The sequence below is a fragment of the Tyto alba genome, unplaced genomic scaffold (genome assembly GCF_018691265.1).
Source record: "Tyto alba isolate M040663 unplaced genomic scaffold, T.alba_DEE_v4.0 Super-Scaffold_9, whole genome shotgun sequence".
NCBI classification, from domain to species: domain Eukaryota; kingdom Metazoa; phylum Chordata; class Aves; order Strigiformes; family Tytonidae; genus Tyto; species Tyto alba.
This window is the reverse complement of record NW_024881330.1, coordinates 14,473,046-14,486,274: the sequence shown is the minus strand read 5'-3', so window position 1 is coordinate 14,486,274 and position 13,229 is coordinate 14,473,046. Positions and strand designations below refer to the sequence as shown.

The window sequence follows — 13,229 nt, the reverse complement described above, 5'->3', positions numbered from 1 at the left end:
GGGAAAACTCATGCCAACTTGAAGAGGAGGTATCTTTCACTCTCCCACCTTCTGGTCTGGGGACCTTCTAGTCTCCTACATTCACTCCCCTTTCTTGTCACTCTCTAGCAGATGGCAGGTTGCTTCCCCCCAGCCTGGCCATCACCCACTCATGGCTAGAGGCTCAGCCACAGACAGCCAGGGCAGACCCTGAGAACACAAACCCTGAGAAAAAACAAAACTGCAGGTGTAGCCTCCTGTGAAGCACTCCAGCAAATGAATCAACCCAGAGACTCCTTCAGTGCAGGTATAATCAAGACTCTATTTATTTCAATTTTAAAAGAACAATTAACTTAATCTACACAGCACTGAAAACAAACAAATTCTGACTCGGATATGAACAAATGCATGTACAATACTCATGCAAGCTCACAGCATATGCTATATGTGTGTACCTGCTTGTACCTTGTGCCCATATAATATTGCTGATAGACTTTTATAGCTGTGCCCACACCAGGGCTAGGTCAGCTCTGGAATTAAACAGCCACATTTAAAGGCATTCCTAAACCAACATCAGCCAATGCAATAGTGAATAGAAAGAAAGCAAAGGGAAAATAATGAAACAAAATAATGCAATGCATATTCCCCCCATAGAAATAATTTCCCTCCCTTTATGGTTTCATGAACACTTCTTGTTTCCTTCATACATATCCAGTTCTACACAGCCTTTAATATAGCAAAAAGGTAGCGAGCCAATTTAATCTACAGCTGCATTGAGGAGATATTAAAATTACACCTAGAAGGGATATTTTAGGCAAGTTTTAGAGACTCAAGAAGTTTCTTCCTCATTTCCCTCTGTATTCAAGGCTTCCACTGTGAATTTCACAGAAACAAGGAAGCATACCCCCAAAATTATGACTAACTGAAAAGATCAAACATAAATGTGTTACAGGAATTCCTGTAATCTATCACTTGTGACTTCTCCACTGGAAGCGTATCTATCTTGGCTTGTACCAAATATACATCCTTATCCACTTTTTACAGTGTACGTATTGATAGAAAAGTAACAGAACAAAGTGATGAAGGAGAACAGCATGTCTGAAGTTTCCAAAGAACAGAATAAACACCCACATTTAAAGAAATGAACTACATATTTTAACAAAATGGGAAAAAACTACTGCATTGAGTTGGTCAAAACTTTTTGGCCATGAAAATTTCCTTTTGATAAACGTGACATGATTGCAAAGACTTTCCATGAGGAGAACGTACATTGGGTAATATTCTGCTACTCCACATGGAAAGTTCTATTTAGAAAAGTTCTTAAATGCAGGTTCAAATCAGCCTTTTGAAAGTAAATTGCTTTCTTTCTAAATATAAAATGCCATTTCAAATTAAAACATCATAAAGCTTCTCATAGAAACTTGTGTATTTTCAAGTCAGCCCTTCCTTTCCTCCCTCAAAAACCAAAAGGTATTTGTTCCTCAATATTTTATTAAGAGAGTGAACCTTGAAAGCTTTCTAAGGTCTTAATACTATTTATGCACATAGACAGAAAGCTCTGGCAGTACTTGAATGAAAACTCAAGCATTAAATACTAACATTTCAAGTTATGCCTAGCAGAAAAGTTCAGTATATATATAAAACAAGATCAACACAAAATGGTCCTAGTATAGCAGTCCTTACACAAGCAAAGCCCAGAATCAATTTAAGTTTATTTTTACTGGATTAAATTTATAATATGCCCAGACTCACTATTTATTTCCTCAAGGATTCACAGACAAAGTGCTGCTCTTTTGATAGTCTATACCACATATTTATTAAAATAGATATAACATAGCGAAAGGAAAACATAAAACTGACAGAGGATCATTGTTAGTTTCAGAGATATTTTATATGCTGTCTCTTAGAACTTCAATTTATGGATTTTCTTAATGGAGCCTTTCAGGGTTGATTTTAATGTGTTAAGTAGAAATTCCACTAGTTTGTTACTGCAATGTTTTCCTTATGACCTGCCCTCATACATCACTTAGGTCTGGATAATTTATACAGAGAGCCATTCACTGAATGGACTGGGAACTTCTTAAGACTAGTTGCTTTCATTTGCATTCTTCCTGAATTAAAACGCTGTTTTCTTTTATTGCCTTTTTGGCTGGACACTTCTTCAGTGTTCCACAAACATGAAGACTGAAGTTACTATGAGGTTTCTTTACCTTTTTTAAGGCAGGAATACAGATTTCCTCCCCAGGGCTAAATGAGAGCCATGCCTCCAAACATTCCGGCATCAGCCTGCAACCCAACCTGCAAAGAAGAGGGCAGCAAAATCCATGAGAGCAACAGTGGCTTCAAACAGATTAGCTGTAGCATCTGTAGCACCTTGAGGTTTGTTGGCAGGTTTATGTGTTGATTGTGTCTCTCCTCATCACTCTGCTCATGGCTTCCTCAGCTGTTTGAAGAATTTGAGCTATGTTAACCCAATGACCAGCCATTTACCTAAGCTTCCAAAATCTAGATGGGTTTAATATAGGCAAAGCACAATAAAAACACCTGGAGGTCTTCACAAAGAGTCTGCTGTCATCACCCAAGTCATTTCAGCTTGACGTTTGCTCCCCTTCTCTTGCAGTAAGCTCATCTTCCTGACTTTATTCAACAGAGCTTAGAACCAGCAACATCTCCTGCTCTGGAAAAGGCTTCCCAGAGGTGCTATACGTAAAGCCTCTCCCTGCAGTGTTGAGCCATAACAGGCCACGACGCTGCCCTTGCAGCAGAGAGACTCGATGGGTCACACAGGCATCAGCTCAGCCTCTCCAGACCTGGCAAAGCTCCAGCAGCCTAAAGTTGGTACAACCATGTTGGCCTCGAGCATATTTGAAGGTCAAGACCCAAACGAGGAATGCCTGTTGATGAGGCTGTTCATTACAGAAGTATGTATACAAATACATCCTACAATGTGTCTCTCTGCACCTAGGTACATATTTATATTTATAAGGTAGGTAATCCTACAGGAATCCTGCTGGTTCTCTGGAGACACCCCTCCATCCCAGCCACGCACAGCTGATAGAAGAGGCTGTGTACCAGGAGAGTCATGACACTGCATGAGACAGGACAAATAAGACAAAAGGGGCAGGCATTTAGCATAGACAATATGGTTTTTGGGAAAAAATGGTAATTTGGAAGCCTTTTTTTCTGTCCACAGCATCCCCAACAAAAACAACAACAAAACAAACAAACAAAAATTCCACAAAACAAAAACAACGAAAACAAAGCCACAAAGAATTCAAGCAGCAAGTCCTGAAGGCAAATCCTGCTCACCTCATTCCTGGAAAATACTCCTGAATATCCAATAATTAAATCCCTCCTTTGTCTTCACACCAGCATGAGAAGGATCCCACTGGCTCCTGGCTGGCAAGAGTAAGACCAACAGGAAGCTGCCTGCTATGAGGGAAACCATGTCTGCCACTGCTGTCCTGCCAGCCCCAATACCAGCTCTGTCCTTCCAGGCTGTTTTGCAGTGACTAAAGCCCAAACTCCAGGATAAACAGATAAACTCCCACTGCCCGAGTTAAAACTATTAGCTTAAAGCAGCCTGATAATCTACACACTGGGTAACACTAAACATCTCCAGCATCTTCACCTTCACACAGCTGCCTCTTGTTCCCCTTGCAGAGCCAGAGTCAATGACAGTTAAAACACATGTGTTAGTATAGCAAATCATCCTGGAAACAGTTATTATTCAATAACTCAGACAAGAGTGGAGATACATTATTTCCATGGTATAGCTTTTAATAGTCTTTCATAACTACTTGATTATGTTAAAAGCCAAAATAGGTATTGCACCAGGAGAATACGCCTATGGCAAATGGAACATAAAGCTTAACTAATGGCCCTATTTCCCTGAAGGGGCACATGAGGCTGATAAATAGTCCCATGAGGTCATGTTATCTGTTAAAGCAAATCAGTTAAGTTGTGCCTCCTTTGCCAGAAGAGAATTTGCATTCTGATGCTGTCCTTTAATGAAAAAAAGTTTTTGAATTTGATTTTTATGTTTTGGTATGTCTCTAACTTTCAGATACTGGGAAAAAGGATCCTGTTTTTCAGATAGTTACACCATACCAGGAATTTACCATTTTTTAGCGTGCCATTAAAGCGAACAGAAGCTATTCATACAGATGCGCACACACACAAATTACTCATCTATGTACTGCCTGAAGCAGACTTGCTGCTCAAATACATGTCATCTTTAGATGGAAATATCCCTGAGCAGTGAGGAATAAACATCGCCACAGCCTTAGTTTCAATGACTTTTAGATCTGTGCCAACAAGCACAACTTCCAATAGTTCAGCAAAAAGCTGCACAACATTTTTAGAAGGAGTGTGCTGTATGTTAATCATTTCTAATCAGAGACAGTTTCTCAACATCTACTGTTCTGGCTCATTTCCTTACAATTAAGAACTCCATTTTACCCAATTGCTACAATACAGATGTGCGCTTTGGCAGTGACCTACTCTGTCATGCCCTCAGTATATGCACAGTGAAAGCTGTAACCAGTTCAGTAGTTCAAGTTCTAGACAGACAAAATTAAAGCCAGACTGTAACAGAAGTGTACAGTAGCAGCCGTTAGAAATTCAAGTCTGCCAAAGAGTTATGCAGAAATTATGTCCCTTAATTTAATTTACGCGAAGGAAGAAACTTAACCCAACGGCAAGGCAATATCTAGTGGTGAAGCAATCTGAAGGACTAGTCACAGTTGATTAAACCTTTTGTAAGCAAGTCTGTTAACTTCTGTTCTGGAGAAAAGTATGTTTTGATAGTTAAGTGGACAATGGACAACCCAATTTTGTCTTTCCCCCACTTCCCTTCAAGCAGAGTTTCGTGTCCTAGTTCATTACTCAGTGTTGCTGGACTCTGAGACATTGCAAGATGCTGGATGCTGTAATTTCAATGACTCCTCTCTCTTCCAGAAGGGCAAGGCATGGACGGCAAGGCCATTAGCCATCTTTTAAAGCATGGAGACCAAGCCTCATAGAGCAGCTTTCTCGGTCCTGCAAAACAGCATCTGACATCTGTTTATTTAAGAGCACAAAGGAGGCTCATAACACACCTTCCAACATGTAGCATGAGTGACAAGTAGCACTCTACACTTTCTAAATACCTTGTGGCTTCTCACAAACTTCTCTAGCCCAAATCAGCCATGCCTAACCTCAGACATCTTCTAAACCCTCCTTGCAGTGACACTCCTCAAGGCATGTACCAAATGCTGCCACTCCCTCAATATTCCTTCCCATCTCTACAATGAGCTTTGTGCCCCTGCCAAAACAGACTATTTATTCCTACTGCTCAGCATCCTAGCTCTTTCCTAATCCACCACAGCAGAGCAATGCTCTCCCTGATTGCTCCAAGTACAGATGTCCTGGCAAAGACCCTGAGCATAGACACAGTTTATGCTGACAGCAGGATTTTTCTCTGCTTGACATAGTTTAAGGTTTGGAGAGATGACACAGCTGAGCCAAGCGAAGCTGACTTCACACCAGCTACAGCCACTGCAGTAAGACCAGTGGAAGGTTGGGAGGGGGTAAGAGAGATGAACCTCACTCACCTCCACCTACCCCATCAAGGCCAGAAAAAAACCTTAAATAGGCTCCTCACAAGCCCTATATTATATATAGTTAAAAGACTTTTTGCATGTTCTAGAAACACTGCTACCATCCCTTCTTCACCAACTATTTTTCTGAGATGCTTGAAGAATTTTTTCAGGCTTGTAAAGCCAGAGTCTCCTCTGCAGTACTGGGACAGCTTTGTTCCCATCATATTTTCTTCATTTATGTATGCTATTGCTCTCTTGAACTACTGTTTCCTCCAATTTCCCTTCTACTGTACCAATTCTAACAAGTAGCCATGGCAACATAATCTTGGAGAATAAAGTACAAAATAATCCTACGATCAGAAATCTAAATTAGAAAAGTGGAATGGAAATAATGTGTTCTTAAAGCCTGAAAGTAAGTGACCACTGGGACAGATTACAAATAGATGGTAAACTCTCCAACACTTATGAACTCTGCATGCACACAAATAGATGCTATACTTAGTCAAATTTAGAAATAAATTACGACCAGGAGAAGCTCCACATCATGTGTTCTGAAAACAGTGAGATTAAGAAAGTAAAAAAAAAAAAAATTACCTGAAACCATCAACCTAGTGGGATCAGCACCTGTATTGGGCTGTCTCAAATCCAAATTCCAGTTTGAATTACAGAGACCTCCTCACCAGCTCCCTCAGGACAGACGTGTGGTGAACGTTTCTGACCCAAACCCAGAGGGCAGCAGGGATGGGGTGAGGCCAGTGCTGCTGGCAATCACTGGTGTGAAAATGCCTTCCTGGGAGTGTGGGACTGGCCTTCAGTGAAAAGGCACCTGCCCTGGCAACATTCAGATAGAAACACTGTTTCACTGACTGCAGAAAAAGCCTTCAGCTTTCAATTTTACTCTGTCTCATAGTTTAAAGAGTCTTCAAAGAGTTATACTAAGTTTTCAATTTATTTTTCCACAAAGGAATTACTGTTGGGATTTTCAAAAATGCTTTTTTTTTCTAATGATACTTAACAAGTAGACTCTGTATGTGCAATTGAATTCCAGATCCCTAGACACAGTTGATCTTCTAAGCACCCTTAAGGAGCAGGTCCTAAATCCTAAGGAAGAATTTCTAGGCTGGGGCAGGGAGGAACACTGCACTTGGTCCAAATAAATCCAGGGAAGTGTTGCCCACAAATGTCTTATTTCCTTCACAATAACTGAGAAAGAGGACTTGTACCAGATTTACTGCAAAGAGGATGTACTGATTCTTATCTGTGAAAGGTGATACAGACTGTCTGGACTGCTAAATTAGCTTGTAATCTAATCTAATCAATGAAAGACACATCAAGCGTTCCCACTCAAACTTCCCCATCTGCCACAGGCAGCTGAAACAATCAAAACTGAGATTCTCGGGGAGTGTTTTGACCTGATATTTTTGAGAATAAGATCACCTGTTCCTTTTCTTTTCAATTTCACTTTCAAACTGAAGTGTGCCAAGGGCAGCTACACAGGCTATGAAATGCAGTATAGCCCAAAGCATTTCCCTAACTGTATAGTTGCAAAAAAAAAAAAAAAAAAAAAAAAAGCAGAAAACATTAAAAAAAAAAAAAAGTAGAGTGTTTTCTCAGTGTTTTCTCCATAGGTTTACTGGAGGTGTAAGGAATAACTATGCATACAATTTGCAATCACTGACATTTACAACCCTGACTGTAGTAAGTAGTTAAGTCACATAGGCACTTATTAAGTGCCCTGTGCCTCATATTTTTCCCTACAATTGCAAGAGTCACTCTTTCTTGGATAAATATTGTATTTTGTTAACCCCCAGAAATCTCCTGTTGACACTACTTTACCAAAAGAAACACGAAAATATAGATAAGAGAAAAATACAGCCAACAAGCAGCTCGTGCCTATTTTGCACTATTTCAACATGTAATTCACACAGGCAGAATTGTTTTGCTTCACCCAAAGAAAATTTAAAAAGGGTAGGAAGGGGATAATTCTTATAATTCTTATGAAAATATTACTTGGAAAATAATACATGTTACTACAGTGCAGATTGCACCACACTTACTCTTACATTGTTTTAAAGCTGTGGATTACTCCCAAGAGGGCTGCAGAATATGACTATATCCTACTGTCCATATGCTAAAATTCACTATGCAGGGGGCTGCCTCTCTGTGGGAAATTCCTGCAAATCCAGAGACATTGCAAGAGCCGTTTCTGAAGGGAGTTGTAAGCCCTACCTTGCAATTGTGTTAGCTTAACCAAAAATCACTCAAAACCAGTAAGAAACTAGCAACACTAAGAAGATGCTCCTCCCACTCTGTACCTGCCACCATCACCATCAGAAGCTCATCCACACACATTTAACAAGTGAGGAAGTCTAAAAATTGTGATCTAAAAAAATATCCTGCAGCCAGCTAGCAAAAACCACACTAACGTGTTGTTTTGTTTTTTCTTTTTTCTCCACATCCAAATACAGCATCGTGCAGAGAGGTCCTGTTTGACATGAGCACAGGCTGATTCAGTTTTTCATTTCTTCACCAAACACACAGAGAATATGAGTGAAGTACAACTGGCTTGCTTACAGAGCGTGCCAAGTGACTGCTCTCATCTAGGATGTTTTGATACCAACAAACACTTTTTGTGTCTTGAAAGTCACTTGAACGTAATGTGCTCCTCACAGCACAAGAGGGGCTGCTTGATTTTCCAAAGTGCTTATTTAAGAAGACCCAAATTAACAGAACTGCAGGGAAATTATATGTACAAACAATCGCTGTCGTGACAATTTTAGCTGCCTTCCACTCCTGAAAATATGCACTGTACAAGGAGGCTGCCTTGTCTCTCATATGGGGGAATTTTTTGCTCTCCTGAATGCTGATGAGAAGCTCCATCCTGATGTACTGAACACCTGAGAAGCCATCCAGGGCCCACAAGCCCAACACTAGCACTTGCCCTGGCCCTGCTCACTGTCTGCTTTGCTCCCCTGCACCCATGCCAAAGCTGTGATGGAAAGCTCACAGGAAATTAAACCCTGCAGGCAGAAGAGGTCCTTCCCTGCAGATGAGGAGAGAGCAGGATTTCTTAGGGCTCAAGTCCTTCCTCAACATAACCTCCTTCTCCTCTTGAAGTTTCTGCCTTACAGCTCCTTCTACAGCAGTGTTGCCTGTTGCCTTATTTCCCTTCCATTTATCAAGTCCTATCTGCTTTCAAGGCACCCTGGACAATCCCACAGATCAGACCTGTATGAAAGAATGTATTTACACAACTTTAGCTTAGTAGCTGGACTGTGACACACTGATGTCCTTCAGGGTAGAAAATGAGAGAACAGAACAACCTAGGATGCCTACAAAACTTGGAGGAGGACCTCTCCCACTGGGTTTTACAGCTGTGCCACCCCACACCAGCACAGCTACTGCAGCTATGCCACCCCTAACCCTTTGGCAAATAATTTCCGTATCTACCAGCTCAGAGATGATGATTAATGCAGCAAAAGGGGAAAGTAACAAAATGAAGCCTTGCCCCATCCCTCCTCTTTTCACAGATCTTCTTCCTCCAGCCACTCACCCCAGTGCCAGCCTGCCACCCGCACACGGTGCAGAGGGCTGGGGAGGGATTTTCCACTCCCTCCCTGCACAGGAATGCAGGAGAGACTACAGTTTAGTGCTGAGCTGGTAAATGCCTCGTCTCACTAAGCAAGCAATTTTAGGAAGGACACTATATAACAGACGACTCCAGCACTCTGATGTTGGGTCTACTGAACCATCTGACCACATCTTCACTGCTGATAACCTCTAGGAAATTCTCAACTATAAGACCCTTTCCAGGAATGCACAACACATTGGACAATACCCCGAGCCCTGTTGCACCATGAAATACGCCCCTTGTGCTTCGCACCTTGCCATGCCCTTGCAAATTCGGCTTTCCTTGTCTGGAAGTCACCAGTAAGTCTCAGAATCTCTCTGAAAATGTAAATGTTACATTCTGACCCTGGGAACACATGCTGGCATTGCTCTGTTAATTGGAGAAAGACCCTAGAGAAGATCTGCACAGGGGTCTTGCCCTGCCCCAACGAAGGCTGCTTTTTGCAATACAAAACTCTCTAAGAAGTCAGGAAATGGCAAATTCCTACTGTCTGGAAGGAAAGGAAAATCGAGCCTCTCCTTCCTATACTTTGAAGGGAAAAAAGAAACTTTTGAATTTTCCTTCCTTTAGTAATAAAAAGACCGTTTTAGACTGTGCTACTGAAGAAAGAGTTTCCAAGGGGAAAATTGAATTGCAGAGAATTGTTTTAAACTGCCTGTTTACACAAGCCATTCACGTAGAGAGGGTCCCCGCTGAAGGAGTAGCGCCTCCCGGGGCAATGCCGCGGCCAATTCTCATTTTGGTTACTCTGCTGGAATAGCAAGAGAAAGGCAGGACAAAAAAATTAGTTGAGTGTCAGAATATTTTAACTCTACATAGGGATGACTATTGAAATACACTCTTCAATCACAGAAACAACCACTGAGGCACATCAGCCTTCTCAGAGCAAAGAAATTCAAGAAAATTGCTGTGATGAAGAAAGGAGTGGAGAGAAGGAGGATGCTAAAAGTCCACACTGACAGGGCTTCATTTTTGCTGCTACCAGTAAGAAAACCAAGATTTTTTTAAGGCTCATACAGCAGCAGTGTGTTCAGGTGCTGTTCCTGCAGGCATTACATGGAGGGAGGGAGACTCTTGCAAGCACTATGTACATTACTCATTAGCTCACACCAAAGGTCAGCCGTTGCCTGGCCTGCACCCCAGGAAGCCCGTAAACTGTGTAAACAAACCAGTGACCGAATTTAGATGAAACAGCCTCAATTCAGACCTCAAAGAGAGGTTCAGATTAAGACTTCACAGGTATCTTCGCAAGCAGTTTGGCTGCCGTGAGGGAGGACGAGATGCACTTTGGTCCCACAAGCAGCGTGGGGCACACAGGGAAGGGAGACATAATCGCCCTCAGCTTCTTAAATCCTCCCCAGGCACTAACTCCTTTGATGTTTTCACTGTCATGTGGACAACACCAAATAGTTTCTCAGCATACACTACTGCAGATGAATTTTTCTCACCTTACGTCCCCTTCAAACTTTTTCTGTAACTTTATGTCATAGCTGTCTGCGGCTGATCCTCAGCTGCACCTCCCAAGCAGCAGCAGCACCCCTTTTGCTCCTCAGAATAAGCACCAAAAAGACACACGTGAAAAAACGTGCAGTACCAAAAGGGCTAGAGGCACGGCGAGGCGGGAGCGCCTGTGGCTCAGAGGAAGGCGACGGCACAGGGAAAGAAGGTGCAGCAGCATGCCTCAAATGCCACTGACCTCCGGTTAAATGACTTCTCGACAAATATGTAATCACTTTATCAAACACGCGCCAAGGGCATTTCTGAAACTGTTCATTCTCTCAGGTGGAGCAAGTAAATTAGTCCTTGTGAGAAGGCAAGGATTAAACATCTGTGAATCTGCCTCTCTTCTCATGAACTCACTGTCCGGGGGAACCTGGATCTGCTTCTGCCCACGCCCTCCTCAACATCTGACCCATCCTGCGGGAACACCCTCCCTCCATGCCTCCTCCACGCACATCAATGTCTGCTTCTTACTCCGGGCTCAGTTTCTAAGGCTACTTCTTACAAAACTGTTTCAGTAACCCTTGAGAAAGGAAATGACAGCTTTGCAGGGGATGGTTAATGTGTTCACGAAGGACTGCCAGCTTCATTCAAGCCTCTTTTCCCCCTTTTCCCTAGTCGGGAGCGGGATGGCGGAAGAAGTAAAGGAAGAATTGGACAGCGGGAGGTTTCAGGCATTTCAGGCTGGCTCGGGAAAAGTCCCTCAAGCCCTTCACTTATGGCCCGAGGGGGCCTCTTTAGTCCTTTAACCCCTCCTTTCCCAGCACCCAAGCGCCCGCACGTTTCTTAGACTGAAAAGCTACGAAAACGTCGAGGAGGCAGATCCTGAAGATTCCTTGCCCCGGCGGGGATCGGCCAGGCTCCCACCGTGAGCCCTCAGCCCGGGAGCCGAGCGGCCGAAGAGACGAGACGGGGCGGGGGGGGGGCTCGGGCGGCCGCGCACGGACGGGGCGGGGGGGGGGGGGGGCTCGGGCGGCCGCGCACGGACGGGGCGGGGGGGGGGTCGGGCGGCCGCACACGGACGGGGCGGGGGGGGGGGGGGGGCTCGGGCAGCCGCCAGCAGGACGGAAAGTTCAAGCCCAGCTCCCCGGCTGCCCGCTCGCCCCTTCCCGAGGGGCTACGTCCTGAACGCATGCCGTCGGGAGCCCCGGCGAGGCTCGGGGTAGGGGGGGAAATAAACTCTGCCCGCAGGAAAGACGCCCGGAGGAGCGGTACGGGGGCACCTCTTCACCGCCCTTTGGCAGCCGAGCCGAGCCGCCCCGCAGGCTCCCGCCCCGGGGCGTGCTGGCGGCCGAGCTGCTCCCGGTCCCCAGTCCCCCCCCCATCCCCCGGCCCCTACCTTCCAGCAGCACCTCCTTGCCGGCCCGCTTGAGCGCCTGCACCGCCTCGTCGTGGGTGGCATCCCGCAGGTCGGTGCCGTTGACGGCCAGGATGGCATCGCCCACGTAGAGGGCCTGGGTCTGGTCGGCCGCCAGACCCTTGAAGATCTTGCTGATGAGGATGGGCATCTTGTTCTCCTTGCCCCCCTTGATGCTGATGCCCAGCCCGCCCAGCTCCTGCTTCAGTACCTTCACGCACCGCTTCTTGTTGGAGACGGCCTCGGGCACCTGCTCGGGGGGGTCGGTGAAGGCGGTGCGCACCGCCGCCGCCCCCCCTCCGCCCTCGGCCCCCCGGCACACCGCCCCATCGCCGCCCAGCCCGTTGTGGGCCGCGCCGTCGGGGCGCTCCTCGCCGCTCAGCACCAGCGCCTCGCCGCCCAAGTTGGCCAGCACTTTGTGCCAGCGCTCCCGCACCAAAACTTCCAGCCAGCCGCTGCGCTGCGCCCGGCCGCCCCCGCCGCCGCCCGCCGCCGCTACCGCCATCTTAGGAGCATGCTGGAAGCGCTGAGTGACGGCACCCCCGGCGCGGCACGGCGCGGCACGGCGCGGCGCGGCACGGCGGCACCGGACTTCAGCCGGGGGGCGGCGAGCTCCCGGCGCGGCGGGGAGGGGCGAGGAGCCGCGGCCGCCCCCCCGGGGCCGCGCCGGGGCGGGGCGCACCTGGGGGTGCCGCCCGCTGCCGCCGCGCGGGGGAGTGTTGGGGGGGGGGGGGGGTGCGCGTGGCCGGAGGTGACGGGGGGGGGTGTCCCGAGGTCCCGAGGTCCCGACCGTCCCACGGACACGTCCCGGGTGAGCCGTGGGTCTCTCGGGGCGCTCCGCGCGGCGGTGGCAGCCGCCGTCTGCGCTGCCGGGGGACAGCGAGGGGGGCGAGGGAGATCAACGGCAGGGAAGCGTTAAACGGAAATACAACTTCGGGTTTCCCAGCTACGGGTTTCTTTTTTGTTTGTTTGTTTGTTTTTGTTTGTTTGTTTGTTTTGTTTTGGTTTGTTTTTATATATATACAACGTATTAAAACTAATAGGTGGCCCCAAGGTGGCTACATTTCAATTGTATGAAAGTAGAATCCAAGTCGTTTCATGGCTTTGTAGGATGAAGGTGGTGATTGCCATGGGTACTTCTGCACATTTTGAAACTGTTTTCTTTAACCTTTGATTACAA

At 46.0% G+C, this 13,229-nt stretch overlaps 1 protein-coding gene across 1 annotated transcript in view; it reads right to left on the bottom strand.

Annotated features, from left to right (window-relative positions):
• The window catches only part of SNTB1 (syntrophin beta 1), a 115,112-nt gene extending 102,432 nt beyond the window's left edge, over positions 1 to 12,680 (bottom strand). The window contains exon 1 of the mRNA XM_042785977.1: positions 12,032 to 12,680. Within this exon, the coding sequence (XP_042641911.1) occupies positions 12,032 to 12,554 (523 nt within the window). The 5' untranslated portion in view covers positions 12,555 to 12,680. The remainder of the gene's footprint in view (positions 1 to 12,031) is intronic.
• Between the last annotated feature and the right edge of the window lie 549 nt (positions 12,681 to 13,229).